This window comes from Anser brachyrhynchus (assembly GCF_964034855.1).
Source record: "Anser brachyrhynchus genome assembly, chromosome: 8".
Taxonomy (NCBI): Eukaryota; Metazoa; Chordata; class Aves; order Anseriformes; family Anatidae; genus Anser; species Anser brachyrhynchus.
This window is the reverse complement of record NC_137702.1, coordinates 14,108,894-14,132,038: the sequence shown is the minus strand read 5'-3', so window position 1 is coordinate 14,132,038 and position 23,145 is coordinate 14,108,894. Positions and strand designations below refer to the sequence as shown.

The window sequence follows — 23,145 nt, the reverse complement described above, 5'->3', positions numbered from 1 at the left end:
AGATTATTATTTTAGCCAGATTAGGTAGCATTTTCACTTTTCCTATGACTTTCTGTAAACTTGTAAGGCAAAAGTAATTGGTGACACATAACATTTTGAAAGCACCACTAGGCTCTGATGAAAAGAGAAGAACTTTCATTGGACATCCTGTAAGCGTACATGTTCTTTTCTACAAATCTGCAACTCCACAGTGGAGAAGAAAGTGATGATTTACACAACCATTAGGACAAAATGCAGAATATGTTGCATATGTAATTTGACATCTAATCTCTCATTCAGCTAAAGACGGTTCCTTCCTTCAGTTGCAGCAGAATCATTTTTGTCACCTCAGTTATATTTTCCCTTCAGAATACAGAAGATTTATGAAAAGCCTCATTTCCTTGCAAATATTGCCTCCTCTAAGCCCCTTGCCATCCAGTAAATGCTTTAACTAGACAATAGAATTTCAGAGTATGAAAAGGCATTTAAGATATCATCACCAACTCTTTGACCTTCCTGCTTTAAGAAGAGTTGGCACTTGTGCTTGTGGGAACAGCCTGCATAGCTGCCCCCCAGTAGTCTCCAACTGTAATGCAAAGTCTGTAAAACGGTTTTAAGTTGGTCGCTTACTTTAAAGTATGACTTGAAGAAGTCTCTTGTCCTTCCTTGTCTTTCTTTTTCTGTTATCTTACTTGTAACTTTATGAGTGAGAATGAAAAGTGCTATGGAAAGCAAATTGTTTTGGAGCAACTAGGTAGAAGCTATAAATACTTAAGAAACTTCAGCAATTTTGTATCCTGCTGAAAATTTAAAGCTAAATCTTTGAAAGTTTGTTTCCTGCTGATGGCTAGAAATATTACCTACCACAATTTCCCGATGAGCCATGAGAATTGCAAAGTTGGTTAGGTGACTGCAAGCACATGTTGTATGAGTTTTATTTGTGTCAACCAGTTTGCAGCCTTGAGTTGACCAGTATCCCATCATAGTCCTCTCTGAGTAGTTCCAGAACGAACAATTTGCATTGAAATAATTGTCAGGCTGGGAGATAAAAGGATAAAATAAAATCAGGATTTTAAACACTAAGATGGCAATAACAATTGTTTAATATGTGCAAAGGGTAATTTAGATTAAACTTTGCATGTTTCGGACAATAAAGTTTTTCATCAGCAAAATTGTGGACTATGTTATACAAGGAAGACACGTAGTTTAAAAGGGACTTTATAGTCCGAAACACTCTAAAGTGTAGTCTCAATTACTGTAGACCCAATTTTAAACAATTACAATTTCCATCTTACAATTTTATGCACCGGTGGTACATTATAGCCATTTTTGCTGTCTGTGAAATTAGGACAGCAAATTTATTCTGAAGAGATTTTTTTCTTTTTCCTGTAACTGAGAATTTGAAAATATGATCTTTTTCCTTTGATTCTCACATTTGGTCAGGCCAAAGTCATGTGAACAGACATTAGGAAAAATTTAGTTCTTCAGTGTCTTATCTATTTGGATAAAAAGCAATCAAAACAGATTTATAAAAAAGGGCAAAATGGAAGGAAAATCCAACCATATTTTCTCTGTCACTGTGCTATTTACTTTCCCCATGTGAGACATGAAAACAGAAAGGATCAAACAGAAGAGTAAAGAAACACATCAAATAAATTATCATTAAAAAAAATATACACAAATTTAAAGCATTAAAAAAATATATATATAATACTTTATTCTTCATTAAATAAATTCATTTTAAGCAATTCCTTTGTATAGGCTTCCAGAGCTTGGTCCAAATTTGATGTAAAATTTTAAGTGTCATTTAAATTTGCTACATCAGACAAACATGAATCTTAACAGTTGTTTTCTACCCTGCTACTAAGGTAAGAGTTAATTTTCAGTTAGAAACAAATTAGTCATTTACATTTTCATGTTGATTACTGAATTAGCTTTCATTAAGAATACACTTAAGTTCTAATAATCACTGAACCAGGCTCATTTAATTTTATGTTCATAGACTTAACTAAGCTCATGTTTCTGACCTAGACCAACATTTAAAATTCAAATGGAAAAAAGGTTATTTTTCTGCATTGCTTTTCTCTCTTGCTGATTTTATGACCTTCCCATTAATTCATTAGCATAACTCACATCAATGTGTTCCAGAGTAAAATGCACAGGATCAGTCAGGTACACCCGGCTAGACTCCTTGTTGATAGAGGCTGCAATGACGTGGGAGTTGACTGCAATTGTACTGTTCCGCCCAGCAAAGTCACTGCCCAGCTTTATGGTTGCATTTTCAGTGCTAAGAAAACGCCCCAGACTTTTGTAAATGATGAAAACCAGTTTTGCTAACCCTACAAAAGAAAACAAATCCCATCATCATGCCATAGACAATTATACAGAAAAGCTGCAACCTGTACCCTAAGGAGTGGAAAATCAGTAAACAGAGAGGCATTTTCAGGCTACAGATTTGAAGAAAAAAGCCCAGGTACCCACTATGTTCAAGAAAAAGCCACAGAGCAGTTTTGTTGTGTTTTGTTTTGATTTTTTAACTAGGGGAGGTAATGTAGGTTTTATAAAATGTGATGGAGTTGCAGTGCTATGTGCCTAGGACTCACCATTCCTGCTGTTCTGTTTCACGGTGCTTGCAGAGAGCTGAATCGAGTTGCCTCCTTTACTGCCCTGAGGAAATTTCAAGTCCTGCACCTGGCCCTCAGTAATGAGCACTGCAACATCCAAAACTAAGCAGACCCAAGAAAAAAAAAACAAGTGTTAAAAAGGAGGATGCAGAGATAGTCTTTTGGCCAGATTGCAATATGCCAGATGACAATTATTTCCCCCAATCTTTATTTAGTTTTCTTACACTGCTGTTCTCATTTGCCACCAGAAAGACAGATCTGTACTGGCATGTTTCAACTACGTAGAGTTAGTCTCTTTAAACTTTAATTAAACCTAGCGCATGCTACTAAAATGACAGTATTTTAATAGTGAAAACACGACATCAAACCTTGCTTTAATGTGTGCCACCAAAAAATCCACTTAAAATACCATGTATACACATATTGCAGATAAACATTTATTTTGAAGCTCCTAACGACTATGCAATATCCGCAGCCAGCAGATTTAGAACTTCAAGTATTGATTTAGATATAAAGAGGTTTTAAAAGTCAGCAAATAGATGCCTAAGTATACCTATGCCATGTATTTAGCTAAAGAGATATTTATATCTAAATATATATATATATATCCTAAATATAATTCTGTATAAAGGTTGATAGGAAAAAAAATGTATTGGTTCTGCTAAAAAAAGCATTTAAATTGAAAATTTAGATCTCACTCAGTTTTAATTTCATATCGCAATGCATACTGGGCAGCTTTCATGGGATTATCATCAAAGAATGAATTTCCTGAGATATGTAAATTATATGGGTCAGAGTGGTCAATTTGTTGTCAAATATCTATGTTACATTAAACTAGTTTAATTATCAGTCCATAGGTCTAAACTATGGACCTACAAAAGGAATTTAGGAGAATCATTCCTCATTCTCTAAACCACGTACAAGTAAGTGTGTTGGGAATTCAGCACTGGTCTATTCAGATTTGCATGGCATCAGTGATGCACTACCACAATTTGATGGTAGCTTATCATAGGAAGTGATGTTCAGACAGTCTACTGAGCTCCATGGAACTACACGTACATCCTAAGTGTGATGTCCAGCTCTACACAAGGGTGCATCTTAGAAATGTCTTAGAAAAGACCTTAGAAGGTCTTAGAAATAAAGGTCTTAGGAATGAAACACATGTATTTGGGAAAAAGATTTTTTTTTTCCACAAAACCAAAGTACATTTTAAAATATAATTTAGAGGAAATAATAACGGTTAATTTCTCAGATGATTTTCTGCAATTCTACCCTCATTCCCCCAGAAACAACTTTATAACAGGCTATAACACCCTTCCTGATCCTTTCCCAGTATCTTCCTACTCAATAAAAACTAGGCAGAATCATATTCTACAGTTACAAATATGCAGACATTGAAACGTGAAAAGTCTCATTTCAGAGTCTATTCCAAGTCTCCATCTCGGTATCCCTCAAATTAGCAGACTTTCAGCTTCCTTGTACTTCACTGAGACTACATTCACCTCTGTAATAAGATGAAGGAATTTTAATTTTATGCATAGCGATGATTTTTGCTTTAACACATCCCGCGTACCAATATTTGCACATCTCTAATACCAAACCCCTTCATTTCTCTGTCACCACTTAAATTCCAAATTATGCTCCAACTATCTTCAGCTATTTTGCAGTCTCTGGAGCATAACTATTCTGCATTATGGGAGATGTAGTCCACTGAACACATTTTTACCTGAAGGCAGTCATGTTTAATATAAACATTTGGCCTATGTTCTGAGTGCCTAAAATATTTAACTGGAAGACTGCATTGCAAAAAGTAATTTAAATTCATTAGGAACAGATTATATATAATAGGAAAGCATTTCCGCAGCCCTACAGAAAGCAGTTACCTCAAAAAATCCATACTTTGCCATTTAAGTACTCTTCATATCCATACATTCTGCTAATGATTTTTCAGTTAAATCAACTTCACAATATCAACTACTTTGCATTATACACTGTATTAATGATACTAAAGAAGAATGCTAATTTTGTTTAAGTAAACAAGAAAAGCATTTCTCCCCTCCTCAGGAGCAAATCCTTTGCTACACAGGCAGGTAACATATAGCTTTCTAAAAATTTTGTGCAGCTCACCTTTCAAAGAGCATGTGGCAACCCAGAATATTTTTTTCTTGTTTTGTGTAAAGCAATGCACAGGACTTTAATTAATACTTGAAAAGAAATTCACTTACCAATATTTTCTGTGGGCATTGAGACTCTTGTTGGTTCTAAGAGATTATCAGCTAAGACAAAAGCCCCTTCTTCTAATGTATCCAGTAGCATTGTGGCTGCATGGGCTTGTTCTGAAGAATTCATGTCTTTCCAGGACTCCAGTGCTTCAGGCCTGAGCAGGTTGTCCACTGTATCAACAATTGCCTGCATTCATTAGAAAACTATCATTAGGTCTGATTGCCCTAGGCAGCTGGGGAAAATTTCCAACGTTATCTGGTGACAATTATAATACTTAACTGTCAGAATGATTTACTGTGATTTAATGGCACTATAAAACTATTTTCAAAATAAAAATATTTTCCATCCCCTTGCTGGATAAGCATTAATAGAAGTACAGTTAGCCACCAGCATTGTGTGGTCTCTAAGTGGTAAACATGCAGATTTGACTCGTCTCATGTCACATATAAAGACAGCTTTGTTAATGTGCTGAAAAAATATAAAAAATAAATGCCAGAAGTTTTGCCTGAAGCTTTCATCATAAAGTTAATGTCAAAATATATAACTTCTATTTAAAAATACTAATGCCAAAATTGGCATTCTGCAGCTTAGGCTAAAATGGCAATAATACTCTTCTGGAAACTTAGCACAACTCATGCAGCCATTGTGCTATAAACTGCTCGTCTATGACAAACTGCCTTCTTTATTACAGGAGGCATGAAATGAAGCTGACTCAGTGGATATAAATTAGCCTGGGCCATTCTCACTCCTCCTCCTGTTCCTGTACCTGTTCATAGATACTTAAAAAGATTACTAACTCCCATTCCTGCACAAAGGTCAGTTAAAAAAGGAAATCAATAGAGCAAACAAGATGTCCACTGACTGTCCCTGTTATCAGAGAAGGCAAAACTGAAAAACTGAATAAAGCTGCCATTTTAAGTCTTTCTTGCAACAACTCTATCATTATGTTTTAAGGTTCATTAAGCTGCATAAAAAGTAACAGTAAATAAGGAAGAAAAGAATTCAGAGACATGATTACATTATTTTTACAAAATAATCCAATCAATCACAGTAATCAGTTAATCAATTGAAGGCAGGCTCTTACATTAATGCATAATGTAGCTGTGCATTGAGTATGCTGTGCACTGAGTATGCCATGCATTGCTGAAACACCCTGTTTACTCTGTCCCATTTACCGAGTCATAATGTGTCATTAAGCATATATATAATGTGTTTGATCAATTTGAAAGTATTGGGAATGGAAACAAAACACAGTGTACAAACAGAAAGATGTTGGTCTGGAATACTATATTGTGCAATAGGAATAGGAAAAGTTGGTCAAGGCTATTGTCAGAGCAAGATTAATTAGCCTAATCCATTTTAATATCCTCTTTCTGTCTGCATTGTGAGCCACCACGACCTTCCTGGCAGGTGGAAGATACTTCGAAGTGGCATTAAAGCCTTTTTTCTTTCTCTAATGGGAGACAGAATAGTCAAAATGCTCACACAGATACTGCTGCAGCCATTAACTAGAGTGGAACAGAAATTGGTCTGCAGAGGCCAGATTCATTAGTCACCAAGAAATACAGATTGGAGCCTCTAATCTGAGGTACAAATGAATCCTCTGTCACAAAGTAGGAACTTGCTTCATTTGCATAGTGTAAGTCAGCTTTTGATTTGTCATTTCAAGAGGTTTATTAGTCTTATCTAAGCAGAGAAGCCCATTTGAGACCTACAGAAAATGACACCAGTCGAAAATTAAGGTTGTGGCTATGGTTTCTTGTGTATCTCCATCTAGTGCTGATGGTATGCATTTATTAATCTGAAATAGTTTTTGTTTATTATGGGATAAGCTAACTCTGCATTTTTCCTGTGGTAAATGATCACCTGTCCAATAAGATTTCTGAGGTGTTCTCTCCACTCAGACAAAGATGAGCGGGAAAGTAGGAAGACCATGTGGCCCCTCTGATGCAGCTGTTGAAGCAACCCAATAATTGCTCTTCTCATGTTAATGTTTACTATTGAAAACGAAGAATGAAAATTCAGTCTACTAAATACCTGCTGTGTTTCTTTTCACTATTAAAAAATAAAAATAAAAAAACATATTTCTAATAAAAAAAATATATTTATTATTTGAGAAGTGAATTTATCTCCAGATCTTGGTCTCCTTTTGTCAAATTTTTGCCATAACTGGACATCTCCCATCACTTTCCTAAGCTGCAGGATAAAAGACAGAGTGCCTGCTATAGAGAAGTGTCTCTTCAGTAACAGTCTGAATTTATTTATTATGTTGCACAGCATTTTAAAGTTCTTTTTAAAAATTGTTCTTACATTTTATCTCAGAAGGTACAAGTGAAAAACAGTATTTTAAAAGAAACTTTAAAAAAAAAGTGCAATAAAAATTTTCAGAAACACAGATACAATCTATCCTAGGGCATGTTCTTCTCTTATTCACAGGCATGAGGTGGCATTATTGGCATTGTATCACAGAGCAGGAGCTGGCCACTGTGGGCAACCATTTTACCAGAGATGAAAGAAACTGAAAATCGGGCAGCAATGTGTTACGTGCCTTTCACATAGCCTGGTTAATGGGACATGTGGCATATATTCTACTAGTAAAGCTAGAGAAATGTTTGTCCTGAAAATTTAGCCATTTAATCCTGGAATCACTGAATCTGGCCTTTGTAACAACTCTTAAAATTGTAAGAAGAATCATTTTACTAGGTATAAGAATACACAAAGAACGAAGTAGGCTGCATAACGTACATTTTTCATGCAAGCAAATTAACTCTAAACAGTCTTTGATATACAATACTACCAAGCTGAAGTCATTTCTGTTAAGTTGCCAGCTTTTTCCTCCACCAAAAGTTGTATTATGTGAGAGATTTTATTTCCAATTCAGATAATAACTATTTCTCCTCTTATACTTTGGAATAAGTTGAGGTAAAAGACGTATACACTTTGACCTTTTTTTTCCTGAGTGTTATACCTGTGCAAAGCCAACATTTGTACAGTTGATATGGGGCACAATACACATTTATCAAAGACTGAAATACATAGGATCATGCAGCAAGATGATAAAGCGTGGCAGGTTGCTGAAGCAGGGAGAAAGCAGGGTGACAGCACAGGAGAGATACCTTAAGGTAAGCCCTGCATGTCTTCTCTCGTTTTTGGAGCTTTTTAGTAAGAAAAAAGAAAATCAGAAGTTAGATACATTCTGGAAAGCTTCAGAGATATCCAAAAATTAGTCTGGTGTTTCAAATCCCTAATTTGAACTATAAAGAGTCTGGATGTTAATTTAGTTTTCGTCCAACGATGGCTACAGAAAAACATCATACAGGAAACTTTTTTCCCAACTTGTATACAGGTGCCCAGGTATTTTTTCCCGAACAGTGGGATTTGTGTGAAAAGGTCAAAGGAGAAAATCCCTGTGTGGTCACTTTATCTGTCTCTGGGAAAACTCTTTTAAGGGTAGCTAGGGATTGTAAATAAAACTATTGCCAAGACAACAGAAGAGTGCATGGAGCTCTCTCTATAAACCAGGCTAAAAAAGTTTTGTCTATAGCTTGTTGACTAAGCTGAGGCAAGGAGGAGGCCATGAAATACAGCATTTCTTCTGAGAAAAACAGGAATGGTAACACTTTTATGATTTGTATCTAAAACTGTAAGACATATTTTTTCTCTGAAATGTTTCTCTGAGCATTATTCCAGACAAAACCTATGTCTTTGCATTTTAGATATATCTTGACATATAAGATCAATTATAAGTGATGTTGGTGTCTTAAAAAGTCTAAGAAATTGCTATTATTTTGCAGAAGGTCAGATTAAAACAAAACCCTGCACCTATGCTGAATCCCACTGATTGTTCAGGATAGTTCAGGGTTAAAATGATCACTGGATAAAAATACTGATTTGGTACAGAATTTCTGTAAGCTAGCACTCAACTCTCTCACGTTATTTTTAACATATTCCAGATTTTAATAAGGGACACATAGCTGTTTTTGAGCACCAGTCAGATATTGTGAATTTTATCTTATTCCCTAAAGAAGGTAATTGCAACTTTCTGCTATGCATTTACTGTTGTTTTCTCTTACATGTTTATTCCACAACTATAAGCACACAGGAACAAAGTATAGATTAATATTTCTGAAAGAGAAAAAAAAATCAAGGGCAATGGTTATCCCAGCAGGAAGAGTTGAAGGGAAGTGTGTACCTTGTTATAACTCCTTCCAGCTGAGTCTTTTTCACTGGGCCGCAGTTCCTGCAGCTGAGCATCCAAAATGTCCACGAGCTGCTCCATCAGCCTCACTGATGAACTAACATCGCCAGCGAAGACTGGTCCTTTGGTGTGTTTAGCCAGTTCATTGGCCAGACTAGCAGCATTTTCTCCACTTCTGATCTGAAATGACAATTTATATTATCTCAGCAGGGTCTCTTGTTCTGCTTGCGGCTCCTAATTCCAATTCCCTGCATACCTTTGTTGTGGTGAAATAACCATTTACACATACATTGAAATCTGCAACTAATTGAGACCAATAACGTTCTCTTTATCTCAAAAGATTAAAGGTTCTTAGATCCATGACACACAAAAGCAGTTCTTAACAGCCATCAAAACCAGAAATCAGGCTGGGACTTTTGGGCTAGATCTTCTATTCATCCTCACTTTTATTTTACTGCCATTATCAGACAGTAAGAAATCTATTTGTTCAACTAGTGCTTGAGGCATTTGAAAGTCAAGTAGCCTGGTACTGACAACAAATTATCCAGTTTTCATAAACTCAGTAAATCTCAGTAGGGAGGGAAAGCACAGAAAGTGGTTCTGTGTTCTAATCATACTGTTATTAATGCACTCATACAAAAATCTATTTATTACAGTGTAATTTTCCCTGAACCAAAAAACCTTGTTGCATACCAGACATTTTGCTGTGTGGTTTATAATATTTGATTTATTAAGCAAAAACACTAGAAAAGCTACTTTGCTTTAAAACGTGATGAAAACATGTAAGCACAGACTCAATACAATTACTTAGTGCAAGATTGTGCTTAAACATACTTATGAACCTAACTTTTGGTAAATACTTTACAGACGAAATGCATGTAACTACTCCTATTTCAAATGAACACAGAGTAATAAAGATGGTTTCAACCAACTGAATTATTAATGCTTGCAGTTTTATCCTTAGTCACCAGTGAACATCAGATTAAAAGGTTTCAACCAACCTTCTGAGCCAGCTGATTTACCCAGTGTGAGGTGCAGTTGCTAAGATCGGGGCCTTTGGGGTTCCACGTTCCCGTTAAAACCACACAAAGATATGAGGCAGTTCCTACAACAGATGTGGAAAACTACAGTGAAATTGAAACCATTTTTCTGCATGCATTCAGGAAATCAGCTACAATGTACTCCTAAGCAATGTTAAATTCTGAATGCCGCTAATGTAAGTAGTTGACAATAATTGACAAAAACGTAAGGAAATAATGTAGATGATAAACAGCAATAAAAAAAGTCAGTGAAAAGTACCAGACGTTTTCTGCAAACAAACAAAAAGCCCTTGATTTTTCCTGGAGCTCATCCAGAGGGGAGCTCATAATGAGAAAGGCATCTGTAAGCATATTTCACAACAGTCCTCAAGCAAAGACCTAAAATTTGACCTGGATTCTCAAAGCATATGTGCAAGGTAATTTTGCATCTACGCTCAAATGCCGTTTGTAGATTAGAACTTGACCATTGCCTGTAGATACTGCATTCTCCAAGTAACATGAAAAAATCATGACAGACAGCTTGAGATTTAAAAAAAAAATCGTCATCAGAGAGTGGCACAGTGCTTTTGAAATGTCTGCTTGAAATCAAGACATATTTTTAAAGGCAATACCTCGTGTTCCTTTGGGGCAAGGGCGTTCAACCATCATTCCTCTTTGTGTCTGGGGCCAGCTAATCCCCCTGGCCTCAGTCGGTTCACAGAATCTCTCTGGCAACGGGAAGAAACTTGTCACAGGAGGAATTTTGGTTGTGGAAATGGGTGGTGGTGGCTTGGGTCCTCTGCTTCCTTCCTTTGTTCCTCCAGCTAATGTTGTGCTTATGGGGCCTTTCTGAGATGTAGTGCTAGTGGTTGACACTGTGGTTTTGTACAGCTCTGCTGAAGAAGTTATTGTCACTGCTGTAGTAGGCACTGCACAGAGAAAATCAGAGTAATAAAGAAGTGAATGAGTTCAGATTTTAAAAGTCCTTTAATGTTATTTACGTCATGTTAATGGATTCTCTGGTGTCTCCTTTTCTTTACCTTAATACTGCACTTTTCTTAATATTATTCTGGGTGCTTAAGATTTTTTTTCCTCCCAGCTCATACCGGTATGAAGTTTCAGAACATTCTCTAAACAATCTCTTCTATAATAACAATTGGTAGTTACATTTCTTAAAGCTGAAAGGCAGTCCTACCAAGTTATCAGTACATAACAAATATGCTCAGAGCAATTAATGATTACTTAATCACTTCTGGAGAAGGAAGAACTCAATGGACAGAACCGTGTGAATCAGTGTGCCATAAACAATACAGTTCAGCTTTGTCAATAGTGGGCTGTAAATAACTGGACCATTTAAAAAAAAAATAGACCCCAAAACTTCAAGTCACCCACGCCACACCTTCCAGGAAAATAATTCCGATAATATCTTCCTACCCAGCAGCCATTCTGCTCGAGTGAGCTGCAGCATGCCTGATTAGCTCTGAGCAGCAGAAATGCATAGCAGGGAGGTGGTGGTCTGGTGTTTGAACATTGCGGGCTTTAACAACCTGATAAAGCAGATATGAAGACATGACTCACTCAGGCCAGTGGCAAGCACCTAGTGCAATCTCTTGTGCAACACCAGGATTGGTTTAGGCCAAATCGTTTCTGACCGAGACTCACAGTGGTTCACTTCACCGACCCCCATGAGAAAGGAACTGCTGGGGCTGGGGAGGCGCAGCCGGGCCTGCTGCATTTTTTGTGAGGCTTTGGAGAGATAGCACTAGTCAATACTTGTGAAGATAGCAGTCCACAATTTCTGTTCATCACCTTCAAATATACATTGAGCAACAGCTGAAACTATGCGGGTAATGTAACTGAGGCAGTTACCATTAATTATTTCCAAATCTTTCGTTAGTGCTCACAGTGCTTTACAGGCACATAAAAACACAAGTCCTTGTGCTGAGACTAAATATGCTCAGATCGAGTATTTTTTATTTCCTAACCAATATAGAAATAAATAAAGCTAATTTTAGGATTAACTTCACCGGATACAGTGGCTTTTTTGTTGTTGTTGGGTTTTGTTGCTGCTAGGCCCTTGACCTCCAAGGCACTGGACAATGCATGTCTTCTCATGGTCTCTAAATAAAATCACCACCAAAACCGAAAGTGCTGCCTAGCTTTCTTTCAGCAGATGATTTTTTAAGTTTGTGTTTTGAAAAAGATTAACTTTCTCTTGATTGGAAGATAACAATTATTATTTCAAAATCCTCTTTCAATTATATTTCATCTATAATATTTTAGGAGTCTCAAATATGAATTCATCTTTTTATTTTTCTATGAATTTAGAGTGAAGCTTTGAACATCAGAATCTATTTTTAAAGACTGTATAAAAAGATGTGGGTTTTTTTATCCCTTTTTTGCTCATAAATGAGAAACTTCTTCAGAGGCTGTCTTCTGTTCAATCTGATTCTTGGCTGTTTGAAGACAGTCTGTGTAATTGTGCTGAATTTGTGGCGCAGCCAGCTACTATGAAACCTACTGAAATCTCTGGATCTGTTCTGCCAGTGCTTGCCTGACATCTTGTGAAACTGCTGTAATTTTCGTTTGATTACAATGCATCCAGCCTTCTACTGCTTTCCCAATTAACATTCGTCAAAAGCATTTGCAATCACTTGCAGCAGCGTCAGGCAACGCCTGCTGAATCAGGTCCCGGGGAACGGGGAGCTGCTAGGGACAAAGAATGATGCAAGGGACAACCGATTATTACTATCCATCCCCTAACACATTGTGCTAATTAGTACATATTTAATCACTGAAATGTGTATTAGCATTATTGCAATTACTGCTCAAACCTGTAACGTTTAGGATAGCTTTGTCTCAGGAGCAAAATATCACTATAAGAATTCAAAACAACTCTCTGAAGTTCAGTAGTGTGGTCACAGTTTTCAGAACATATTTTGTACTGCACCCTCAGCTAAAATATTCTGCTGTCTTTACGCAACATTAGGTAGAACAATTCTAATGCTATCCATTGAAATCAATCCCCATGCATATAGTCTATGATTCAAAAATGACCTGCATATCTTAGTAGTAATGCATACTTTTGAAATATACTTGTAATCTCCCATTTTGAGAAAAAGACTTCAAACCACCTCTCTCACAAAATTGAAAAAGATACAGATCATTTCTAAGAGATTTTCTGATTTAAATACAAAACTGGAGAAGTCGGTATATTTAAGAATGTACCAAGAAACTTCAGGCAGTGCTGGAAGCCTGTGACTGGGAAGGTTGAAAATAGGAGCACATCACTTTAGGAATATATCCAGCCTTCAGAAGGTGGATCATTTTGTTTTTAATGACCTGTTGGGGAACTTAATCTGCAAGGTCATTGTCCTGAGCTGCAAGAAGACACATGATAGCTGCTACCGCCTGAAGTGTCGCAATCTGAAAGCCCAGGGTGATGGCATCTGCAGGCTCCCAGGCACTTGCAGAGTGCTTACAGATACAAGACAATGGTAGTGATGATTAATATGACACAACTAAAAAGGAGAACAAACCACATGTAGGGGTTATTAACCTATCATTACAGGCAGCTGGGGTAAGCCCTTATAAGGCTGACGATTTTTATTTTTAATTTTTGGTCCACCACCAAGAAAGCTACTTCTGCAATGTGAGATTCCACTTAAGATTTTTTGACAAGGCTTGACATGCTGAGGAGAAAAACACAACCTCTTCTGCCTTCTTCCTTCCTTTTTTTTTTCTTTTTAAATAGGTGTGTCTCATTGCTAGCTGAAGACAGTCTTCGTAAGATTAAAAAAATATGACAATAGCAATAGGAAGCAAATGCAAAGACTCAAATTGAGAGTAATTAATTTACGTTTGTTTCATGCAGTTCCTAACAGCTGATTTAAACAGTTAGAAATACTAGTGGTTTCTAAAAATGAAGACACCACTGGAGTAAAACTTAACACCTGTTTAACAGTGTGATGTCTATAAAAAACATAACACAATTGCTTAGGACAGCAGGGGAATAGTAACTTTGTTTCCACAACTGACAGTGAAGAATGGATTTAAAGACAGCACCTATTTTCTATTTTCTTCAATCTAACATTCTTCGCCAATGGGTTTCTATTCTAAGTAGACATTAAATACATCAAAACAAACAAACAAACAAACACACAATATAAATACCCCTCTACATTTAAAAATGAATTGAAATGCTTAGACAATGCATCGTTTCTGAAAATACCAGTGGTTCCACTTTCATCTCTGGGACCTAGATAATTTCAGAAATTGGCTGTATGGATTTTTCATTTAAACATATGCTATTATTGACCAGATATTTCAATGTATTTGGACTTTTGAAAACCTAGATCCTCACCTCATTTTCAAAAGGTGTCATACGCTGAGCTGCTGTGTAAAGCAACAGGATCAGAAACCTGTGCAAATCCAGATTTCCCTGCTTTCTGCTTATTACCGCTATGTGCCTGTTTTTATGCTTCAGTGAATACCAGGGAAGTCACTAAGACTTACCTAATTACTTATAGGTTCCAGCTATTATGCTGGCCAGAATTCTATTGACCCTGCCAAATCCCATTTAGTTGAAAGTGAAATGTTTACACAGGCATTTATAAATTTACACCTTGAAAATAATAAATATATTACAAAATTAGAGAAATACCTATGATCAAGAAATGTGCTATCTGGTCCCCATTATGTTGTCTTCATTTGTACAGCCACTCTTTAATCAACCTGTAGTGTAGCAGATTCACTATAATAGCAAAGATCTAATTTACTTAACAATTTGCTGCATGACTTCGTCATAGATTCTTGGTGTTATAAAGATTTATTTGCACTAGCTTCCTATTATTTCAAGCCCTTGGTGATAGTACTCTCTGAGTTTCTGTTCTGTCCACACTCACAACATCCGTATTTTCCTGCAGTGATCCAATAAAAGTTAATGATGGGTATCATGGTACAAAAGGGGAGACAGCTCCAGTTTGAACAGTTCGCACAGTTAGCGTAAATTGGGATGAGTGTAGATGAAATCTCTCCCTAACGCACTACAACAGAACAAAAGGATTTATCTTCTTTTTGTTACCAAGGAAACCTTACAATGTAATACTCATTCACTTTTTAGGGGGAACATTCCCTTCATTCTTCCTGATCTTTTAACTTAAAATTCCTTTAAAAATTCTTATTCCAGCTAGGATTTGTTTGATCCTTGGATGCCTCTTTAGAAATAATGTACAGGGATATATACACTAAATTTACCAAGAATACAAAAACTTTGCTTTGTTCTGCATTTTTCGTAGTTGCTTTTTGCAGGACCTGATATATTTCTGAATTATTTCTGAATTAAGGTTGACTTTTAAATATAATTTTTACACTTAACCTTCAAAAATGTGATCTTGTGTTATATCTGAGCGGTACTTGTCAGATCTAGCTCTGAAAGCCATTTCTACATCTATGTACTATAATTCCCATAAGGAGAGAGAAGAAATAACAACACATAAAGACTGAGGTTAAGGGGAGAGCTCTAAGGGCAGCAGACCCAATTTCCAGGGTAAACGTGGTCGTGGTAGCATGGCTGCAGCAGCCTTGGTTTTAGAAATCTGAAGAGTTTTCCCGAGGATTAGGAAAATAAGAATATGGGAAGCACATAACATACACAGTTTGAGGAGGAAGAAATGGCGTAGGTTTGCAGCAAAAGCCAGGTCAACATTAGGTTAATTATAGTGGTATTTCTGTGGTTTCAATAGGCAGATTTAAAAATGGAAGAAACAACTGAAAGAAAAAAGGCATGCTTGAGGTCACAAATGAGTCCACAATTTTGGCTCTGGGAGCAAACACAAACCTTTGAGTTCAGAAGTGTGACTCAAATGTGACAAATTTGTCTTTTATGGAAGAAGAAGATTGTTGTTTCTGAAGCCCTTGATAGTAGGAAGTTAAGGTGCAGACAAGAACTGATAGCCAAGACAGATAGATGGAAGAAAAAATGAATCACTCGGTGTCTATACATCATTATTGCTCCCACGGCAACAGAAGGAACACAGATTGCTGACTTTTCTACAGTGGCCCCAAGTTAACCACTAGAACAGAAAAGGCCACGACTTCCAATTTTGAGGCACTGACCTTATGACACCATTAAATACCTTACATTAAAGTACCATTGTAAAAAAAAAACAACACAAAAAGGTTCTCCTATTAGGTGACTTAAAGAATCTTATCCTAACACCTATGTCTTTCAGTAGATGATTAAGAGATCTGAAACACAGAAAAAGTAAAGAAAAAAAAGAAACATAAAAATGCTCTTTGTCAAATGTGCTGAAAATCTGATCTAATTCCACAGAAGATAAAAACCTGAAATGTGTATTACACATGTAGGTCCTTTGACTGTGTAACAATAGACAGACTGGTCTTCAATTTATGTAGGTTTTATGCTGAAAAAATGAAGAACTGAGAATATAGTACAAATAAAATACCGAGTTATAAACAGTCTGGAATGTCTTCTTGGTTTTATAGCAGTACTTCTCAAGGACAATCACACTAATTTTTCCTTTAATTTAGTAGTCTTTAACTAAAGGCAAAAGAGGAAATGAACTGAAACATATTCTTAGATCTGCCATATACACATCCATACAAAATTTAAATAGTGGTTATTGGCTCTATATAGGGAAAAAACAACTTTTGTGAATCAATGTAATACATATTCAAATAAACCTAATGTCTTCATATGGTTTCAATATTTAAAAAAGGTCACAATCAAAATGTATTTACTGATGTCTTAATGCATTTAAAACAAAAACTCACGAACCACTCAAAATACTCCTTTTGTATCTTCTTGGGTGAATGGGTAAAATGCTTAGATGAGAGGCAAGCACCCTGTAGCGTGCCCTAGACCCCTTCTTGTCTAGGTCCGGTTGCAGTACCATCCTTCTCCCTCTGCCTTGCATGCCAGCTTCTTCACATGGAAACCCAGGAACATGAAGGGGTGCTGCTGGATACCCAAAACTCTTTCTGATATTAGATGGGATGTGGCTGAGATGTGTACTGTAAGTTAAGATCTTAGAGACTCTCATAATAAAAACATTATGAAATGTCTCACTGGAGATGTTTGGTGGTACTAACACAAATGTCAGCCTTTTTGTCTCTCCCTGCTCTTCCTAAATGCTTTTTCCCTTAATGCAATGATTTAAAGATTAGCTTTTGCCACATTCATGGCAGATGTCTGAACTGCAAAAGCTATGTAAAGCCTGCACCTCCATTTTCTGCTCTTACTTTTAAAGCGTTGGAGAACTTAAACTGTATCTTCATCTCAGTTAAACTGAATGAAAAGTGACATGCCTGAGAATGTATGAAAATGAAAGCTATAATTTTTTTCTAATTACCTAGGTGGGCATGTCTCTGCTAAGAGCAGCTGCAAAGCCTCCCTGAGGAATGGCCGCACTTCACATACAGAGTGCAGAGCCAGTCAGAACAGCTGCCCTTAGGCTGGAGATCAGCCCCCAAACACTGGAACAGGCTGAGACCGGCATCACACAGCCAGGGAGGTCTGCAGGAGACAGACTGGTAACATTGTCATGGCGCTCTGGAGATTGCTAGTATGGTAATTCTAAACTGCCTCGTGGTGCTGCACCTTACGTACTTTTTTATTTAGGAAAAGTTATATGTATGCTGATAGAGAATCATCGAACTGAAGAATGGTTTGGGTTGGAAGGGACCTTAAAGACCATCTAATTCCACCGCCCTGCAATGGACATCTCCCACTAGACCACTAGACATCTCCCACTAGACCAGGTGGCCCAAAGCTCCATCCAGCCTGGCCTTGAACACCTCCAGGGATGGGGCATCCACAGCTTCTCTGGGCAACCTGTTCCAGTGCCTCACCACGCTCTGAGTGAAGAATTTCTTCCCTATATCTAATTGAAACCTACCCTATCACTGAATACTTGAAAACATCACCCCTTGTCCTATCACTACACTCACTCCTTCACAAAGTCCCTCCACATCTTTCCTGTAGGCCCCCTTTAGGTACTGCAAGGCTGCAATGAGGTCTTCCCAGAACCTTCTCTTTTCTAGACCGAACAACCCCAACACTCTCAGCCTGTCTTTGCTGGAGAAGTGCACCACTACGTGGTTCATCCTGCTGTGCATGCATCAGCTGAGACAACGCTGAACAGCTACTTTCCATGGGGAGAAACCGTTCTTACTATTTTTTTGAAGCAGAAAAAATGGCTGCTAAGCACGTATGCCAATTGGATGACAGAAGCGAAGTATCAAACTTAATTGCTAAAGCAGCTTACCAACAACCTGTTCTTTGATGCATGTATATTCTTCTGCCAGAGAGCATTTCTCTTGATACTGTCCCCCACAGGTGTCAATATGTGGCTGTGCCTGTTCATGTCATTCTTTGGGATAGCTGGGACCTAGAGAGCTCTTTTTTACTTCCCTTTTTGGGCAGTTAGTGTCTTTCCTTTTAGATAGCTATTCTAACTTCATGTGAGCTGAACTGCAGTTTTAATGGACTTGCTGAGAAATCTGCTAAAAGGATGTTGGATAATCTTGTCTAATCCAGCATTAGAAACTGTGAAAATAGGTCTGCAGAAAAATATTTATGCTTGGTATTGCACATTAACCCTGTATGTCTCCTCCGGGACCTCCCAGCACACATCACTCTCAACTGCTGGCGCCAAGAAGTTAAGAGGTCTGCATGTGTGCTTTAATCAATTCAGAAGTCAGGTAACACAGAACCAACGGGAACAGGCTTCTGGCTCAGTGTGAATGAACTCAAACTTACTTTAGCTGCAGAAAGTCAAACTGACTAATGATATAAAGTAAATAAGCCATTCTCCAACTCATTCTCAAGCACAGAAAAGCTAAACACTTGCATAAAACAAATTACAGGAAAATACAAGCCAAATGAAACCAAATGAAGTAATTCTATCTCTCTTCACAAGTTCTGTAAATTTGCCTTGTACCAATGTAACACTGTACTGCTCAGCTGGGCAGAGACACAAACCCTCCTTACCTTTCTGCTCAAAGATATATTTTAGACCAAAGAGATCTGAAATAGTTATTTGAATGGAAGTACAGAGAGATGAAAAATAAGAAAAGTCAAACTGTTACCTTGGGCAGGATCAGGTGGGCCAAATTCCAAAGAATATCGCAGAATGAAGTTGTTATTCCACACATAGAGCTGGTTGTCTCTGGGGTTGTAATCCACTGCAGCGATGTACTGGTACTGGTTGGGGAAAGGAACATCCACGTGCTCTCCTCTACTCAACCTGGTGTTGTAGATGTAATCAATGGCATTCTTGCCTGTCTCGCTCTCATTGTCTTGATACACTGACCGCACTACATACAGGACACCGCATATCATAAAGGCATTGGATGCTGCCCGCTTGTCGTATGTCGTTTCCCAGGTTGCTTCAAAGCGCAGGGTGTAGGGGTTCAGCTGGCTAATTACTATCATCCCATTGTTTTGCTCCGTAGCATAAATTACCCATAAGCCATTCTCATCAACTGCCAAGTCAATGTCAGTTTTTCCTCCCCATCGGTATGGAGAGGTGTCATGGTAATTAGCATAATTGATTATGGCCTCTCCACTCTTAATTCTAGTCCTCAAGTCAAATTTTACTATGTTCCTAGTTCTTTCCTTGTTAAAAAAGACAGCGCCATCGTATACTACAAATCCAGTACCGTCCACTCGATTTGGGAGTTTATACGTTGTTTGCTGGCGTCCGTTTTGGAAGTCCTCTAAGGAAGCGTATTCTATCAAAGTATCGGTGCGATATGGGGTCCATGGCATGAAGTATATTTTATCTGCAGCCTGGAGAGGATCTTTGCACCAAGCACCTGCTTTTTGTTCAGCTTCATATAAGTACGGTGAGTCCACAATTGCTTTCAACGTCCCCGGGCAAACAAAAACTAACAGTCACAGAGAGAAGACAAGAATTATGTCAGATTAAAACTGTCTCATAATCCCCCCAAAAAAAGAAAAAAAAGAAAAGAAAAAAGAAAAAAAGAAAAAAGTAGGTAAATCATAATGACTGTGTCAGGAAGAAAAAAAATCAATTTAATTGGCACTAGATTATACCTTATGTTATAATTGATGCAATTATCACCCTTTATCATCCACTTTTCTTAAAGTTACCATGTTCTTGCTGTACCAGTATGGAAAGTGGATGGGAACTGCTTTCACTAGTACAGACCAAGGCTCAATGGCATACACAGACAGCTGAAAATGTAGAGCTACTCTTGCATTTTCATCTTAGACTTTTAGTGAGTACGCATTAACGCTCCAGAGCTTTTAACTGGTGTGCAGCAGTGCGCTAGGTCATTTCAGTCCAAAAAAATCACATCGACTTGTTTAGAACTTTAAGAAGTGGTGAGGCTGAAAAAGGAGGTGCCTCGATTAAAATAAAGGAACGAAACAAATCATCAGGTATATAGAGAAAGCAATTAGGAGCAGAGAAAACAAAACACAACCAAAGCAATGAATGAAACAGACCAGGAAACCCTGTAACCATGGCATGCTATGGAGAGGGTTCTGGAAGCCAGGCAAGATGACACTTTATTAACAAGAATTTACCCAAGGGTGAGAGAAAGAGAGGGAAAGAAAGACAAAGAGAAAGGGAGAGAAAAAAGCAAGGGAGTCTTCCCTCCAGCCCAAGTATTTCAGACACTATACCCCGCCACCTACTTTAAGCAGCCAAGTCACTTTATTGCAAACAGTCGACTTCTTTATGAGGTGTACTTATGAGATCCTGCTGATTATCATAATATAAGAGTGTTGTGGGAAGGGGAAGGGAAGAGGTTAACATCCATAAGGCACATAACAAGGAGCTGGGGTTTGGACTGTATACGTTATTTACCTTTTTGCTCCACTTCTATTTTAAGCATCGGAAGAAAAATAAAAAAGTGCAAGGAAAAAAGAAAGAAGATTAACATAAATTGACTATTAATCTAAAGATTAAATTAGTAACAGACGCTAAATATAGGGAGAATAAGAACTGCACTATATTGGATAAAGAGAAACAGACAACAGGAAAACCTAGCAGGAGAGAGATTCTACGGTTACATAAGTGAACATGGATCAATCATTTTAGTAGATTAAGGAGGCAATACAGATATGTTGGCATGTTGTTTCACTTAGTGAACCTGAATAAATAATGAATGACTTTACTAATGCATGCTAGACATAATCTTCTTCTCAAACTCAAAGCATAATGCTATCAAGTTGATTTTTAAAAGTGACACATTAATATATCATATATGTGCTAGGGCACATATACATATTATATTAATTAGATAATTATAAATCCAAAACACAGCATATGAATTATATAGGTATGTATGTGTGTTTATTAAACTTCCCTCCCATCTTTCCCCCAGCTTTTCTTTCTCGTAAAGAAAGCAGCTTGTATCCTTTAGCTCTCCTTAGGCTTTATTTTGTTTGTTTTCCTGAATGCAATCTTGAGAACTTTTGACACTTCTTTGTCTATAACTGCAAAATCAGACTAGAAGGAATAAGCAAAAACATCTAGAAAAAGGAAGCAAAAGCACAGTAAGCAAGAGGAGAAGAAAAGATTAACATTTAGCTCATTCAGATATTCTCCAGCATCATCGATTAAGCCCGAAACAGCAAGCTAGTATGCAAGGACAGTCATACTAAGTGTTTGAAACAAATTTCCATTCCACCACCATACACGGAAAATATAAATCAAACCTGATTAACAAAGTTACATTACTATAGAAATTTTCCCCCAAGGAAATTTTAAGGAACATATTATGGAAGACTTAGAGCTGAAGTCCAGATAGTAAATAGCTCTCCAGTAATTATTTGCAATAAAATCTATTTCATATACTCAGTAGCCTTTGAAGTATGTTCCCTTACTTTCATAAAATGACCTGGAAAATGACAGATGTACCAATCTGTGTGACAGTAACTGCTGGCACCAAGGAAGTGTATCAAAACTATTTGCACAGCTATAACATTTTCAGTATTCCAGTATTATCCTGAAAAATGTATTTCTATATTCCATAGAAAGTTTTGTATTTTCAGTTTCATTTAACAAAATTACACATGATTATTTTGGGAGAATGGTATTGACTGAGCTGATGTAGTGTTTCTTTACGGAACAATTCCAAAGCTTTACAAGCAGAGTGGAAGGGGGCTAATATTGTCAAAATGAGCAGTAGTTTTTCTAGCCTTTGTTCATTTGTGCATATTTAGGTAACAAACTTGTTTTGCTGCATTTTGTAATTCTTGAGTAAAGAGAAGATGCATTCTTAGGTGAGTTCCTGAGTTTCACATTCAGTGTTAATGACTTTCATATGATTCTGTTTGTGAACTTTCATGCATGAGCGTATGCCTCACCAAAGAACAATATTGATATTGTACCTACTTAGAATTAGCAATAAGAGTGAGGGAAAAATCTAGGGATAACTAAAATCATTACTGGCATGTCTTCTCCAAGTGCATTGGTGTACAGCTGTACATTTTTCAGGGACAGATGGGCTTATTGAAATAAACAAATGCTGCAAAGTCCAATCAATATAGACAGAGAGAGAATAAAACACTTTAAAATGTTTTCTATTGAATTCCTGAGTCCAAAAAAGGCTTAAAATAAAAATGCACAGATGTACAAAATGGTACTTTTGATGTACTTCTTAATAAAAGGGCCGACTTCTGTTATTCAGTCAAAGTGTCAACACACATTGTGCAGCATAATTGAGAGAAATGTCAAGTATGGTACTCTCAATTTCTTTGTAATTTAATCAATAACACTCTTATTTTAGGACAAAGCAATGCCTATCAAATTTGTCTAGAATTTTAGTTTTGTTGGAGATCCAACTGAGTATTTCAATAGATTTTTTTCAGCTAAAGAGGATTAGAAAAACATCAGTAACAGGTCTACACTATGAGATGCAAAAAAGGAAGCTTTTCATTAAGTACGTTCTTATGAGGGCAATGAGAGCCCAGAGGAAGCTCAATCAATACGCATGATCAGCAAAGCATGATCATATTTCTAGAGGCCAGCAAGACCTAAGAGGAGCTCATAAATTGCATTTTGTACAAGGGTTACACGAACACCAATGTGTAAGAGCTCTCAAC

The 23,145-nt window shown here is 37.2% G+C and overlaps 1 protein-coding gene across 23 annotated transcripts in view; it reads right to left on the bottom strand.

The window, feature by feature from the left end:
* ADGRL2 (adhesion G protein-coupled receptor L2) overlaps positions 1–23,145 on the bottom strand; it is a 388,404-nt gene that overhangs the window by 27,245 nt on the left and 338,014 nt on the right. For 19 of the 23 annotated variants that reach the window (XM_080602769.1, XM_080602762.1, XM_080602765.1 and 16 more), the window contains 9 exons: positions 19,155–19,955; positions 10,676–10,972; positions 10,026–10,129; positions 9,019–9,204; positions 7,943–7,981; positions 4,829–5,012; positions 2,583–2,705; positions 2,113–2,318; positions 844–1,017 (listed from right to left, as the gene is read on the bottom strand). In XM_080602769.1, coding sequence (XP_080458895.1) covers positions 844–1,017; positions 2,113–2,318; positions 2,583–2,705; positions 4,829–5,012; positions 7,943–7,981; positions 9,019–9,204; positions 10,026–10,129; positions 10,676–10,972; positions 19,155–19,955 — 2,114 coding nt within the window. The remainder of the gene's footprint in view (positions 1–843; positions 1,018–2,112; positions 2,319–2,582; positions 2,706–4,828; positions 5,013–7,942; positions 7,982–9,018; positions 9,205–10,025; positions 10,130–10,675; positions 10,973–19,154; positions 19,956–23,145) is intronic. The other 4 variants (XM_080602777.1, XM_080602779.1, XM_080602773.1 and 1 more) reach the window with 1 other exon arrangement.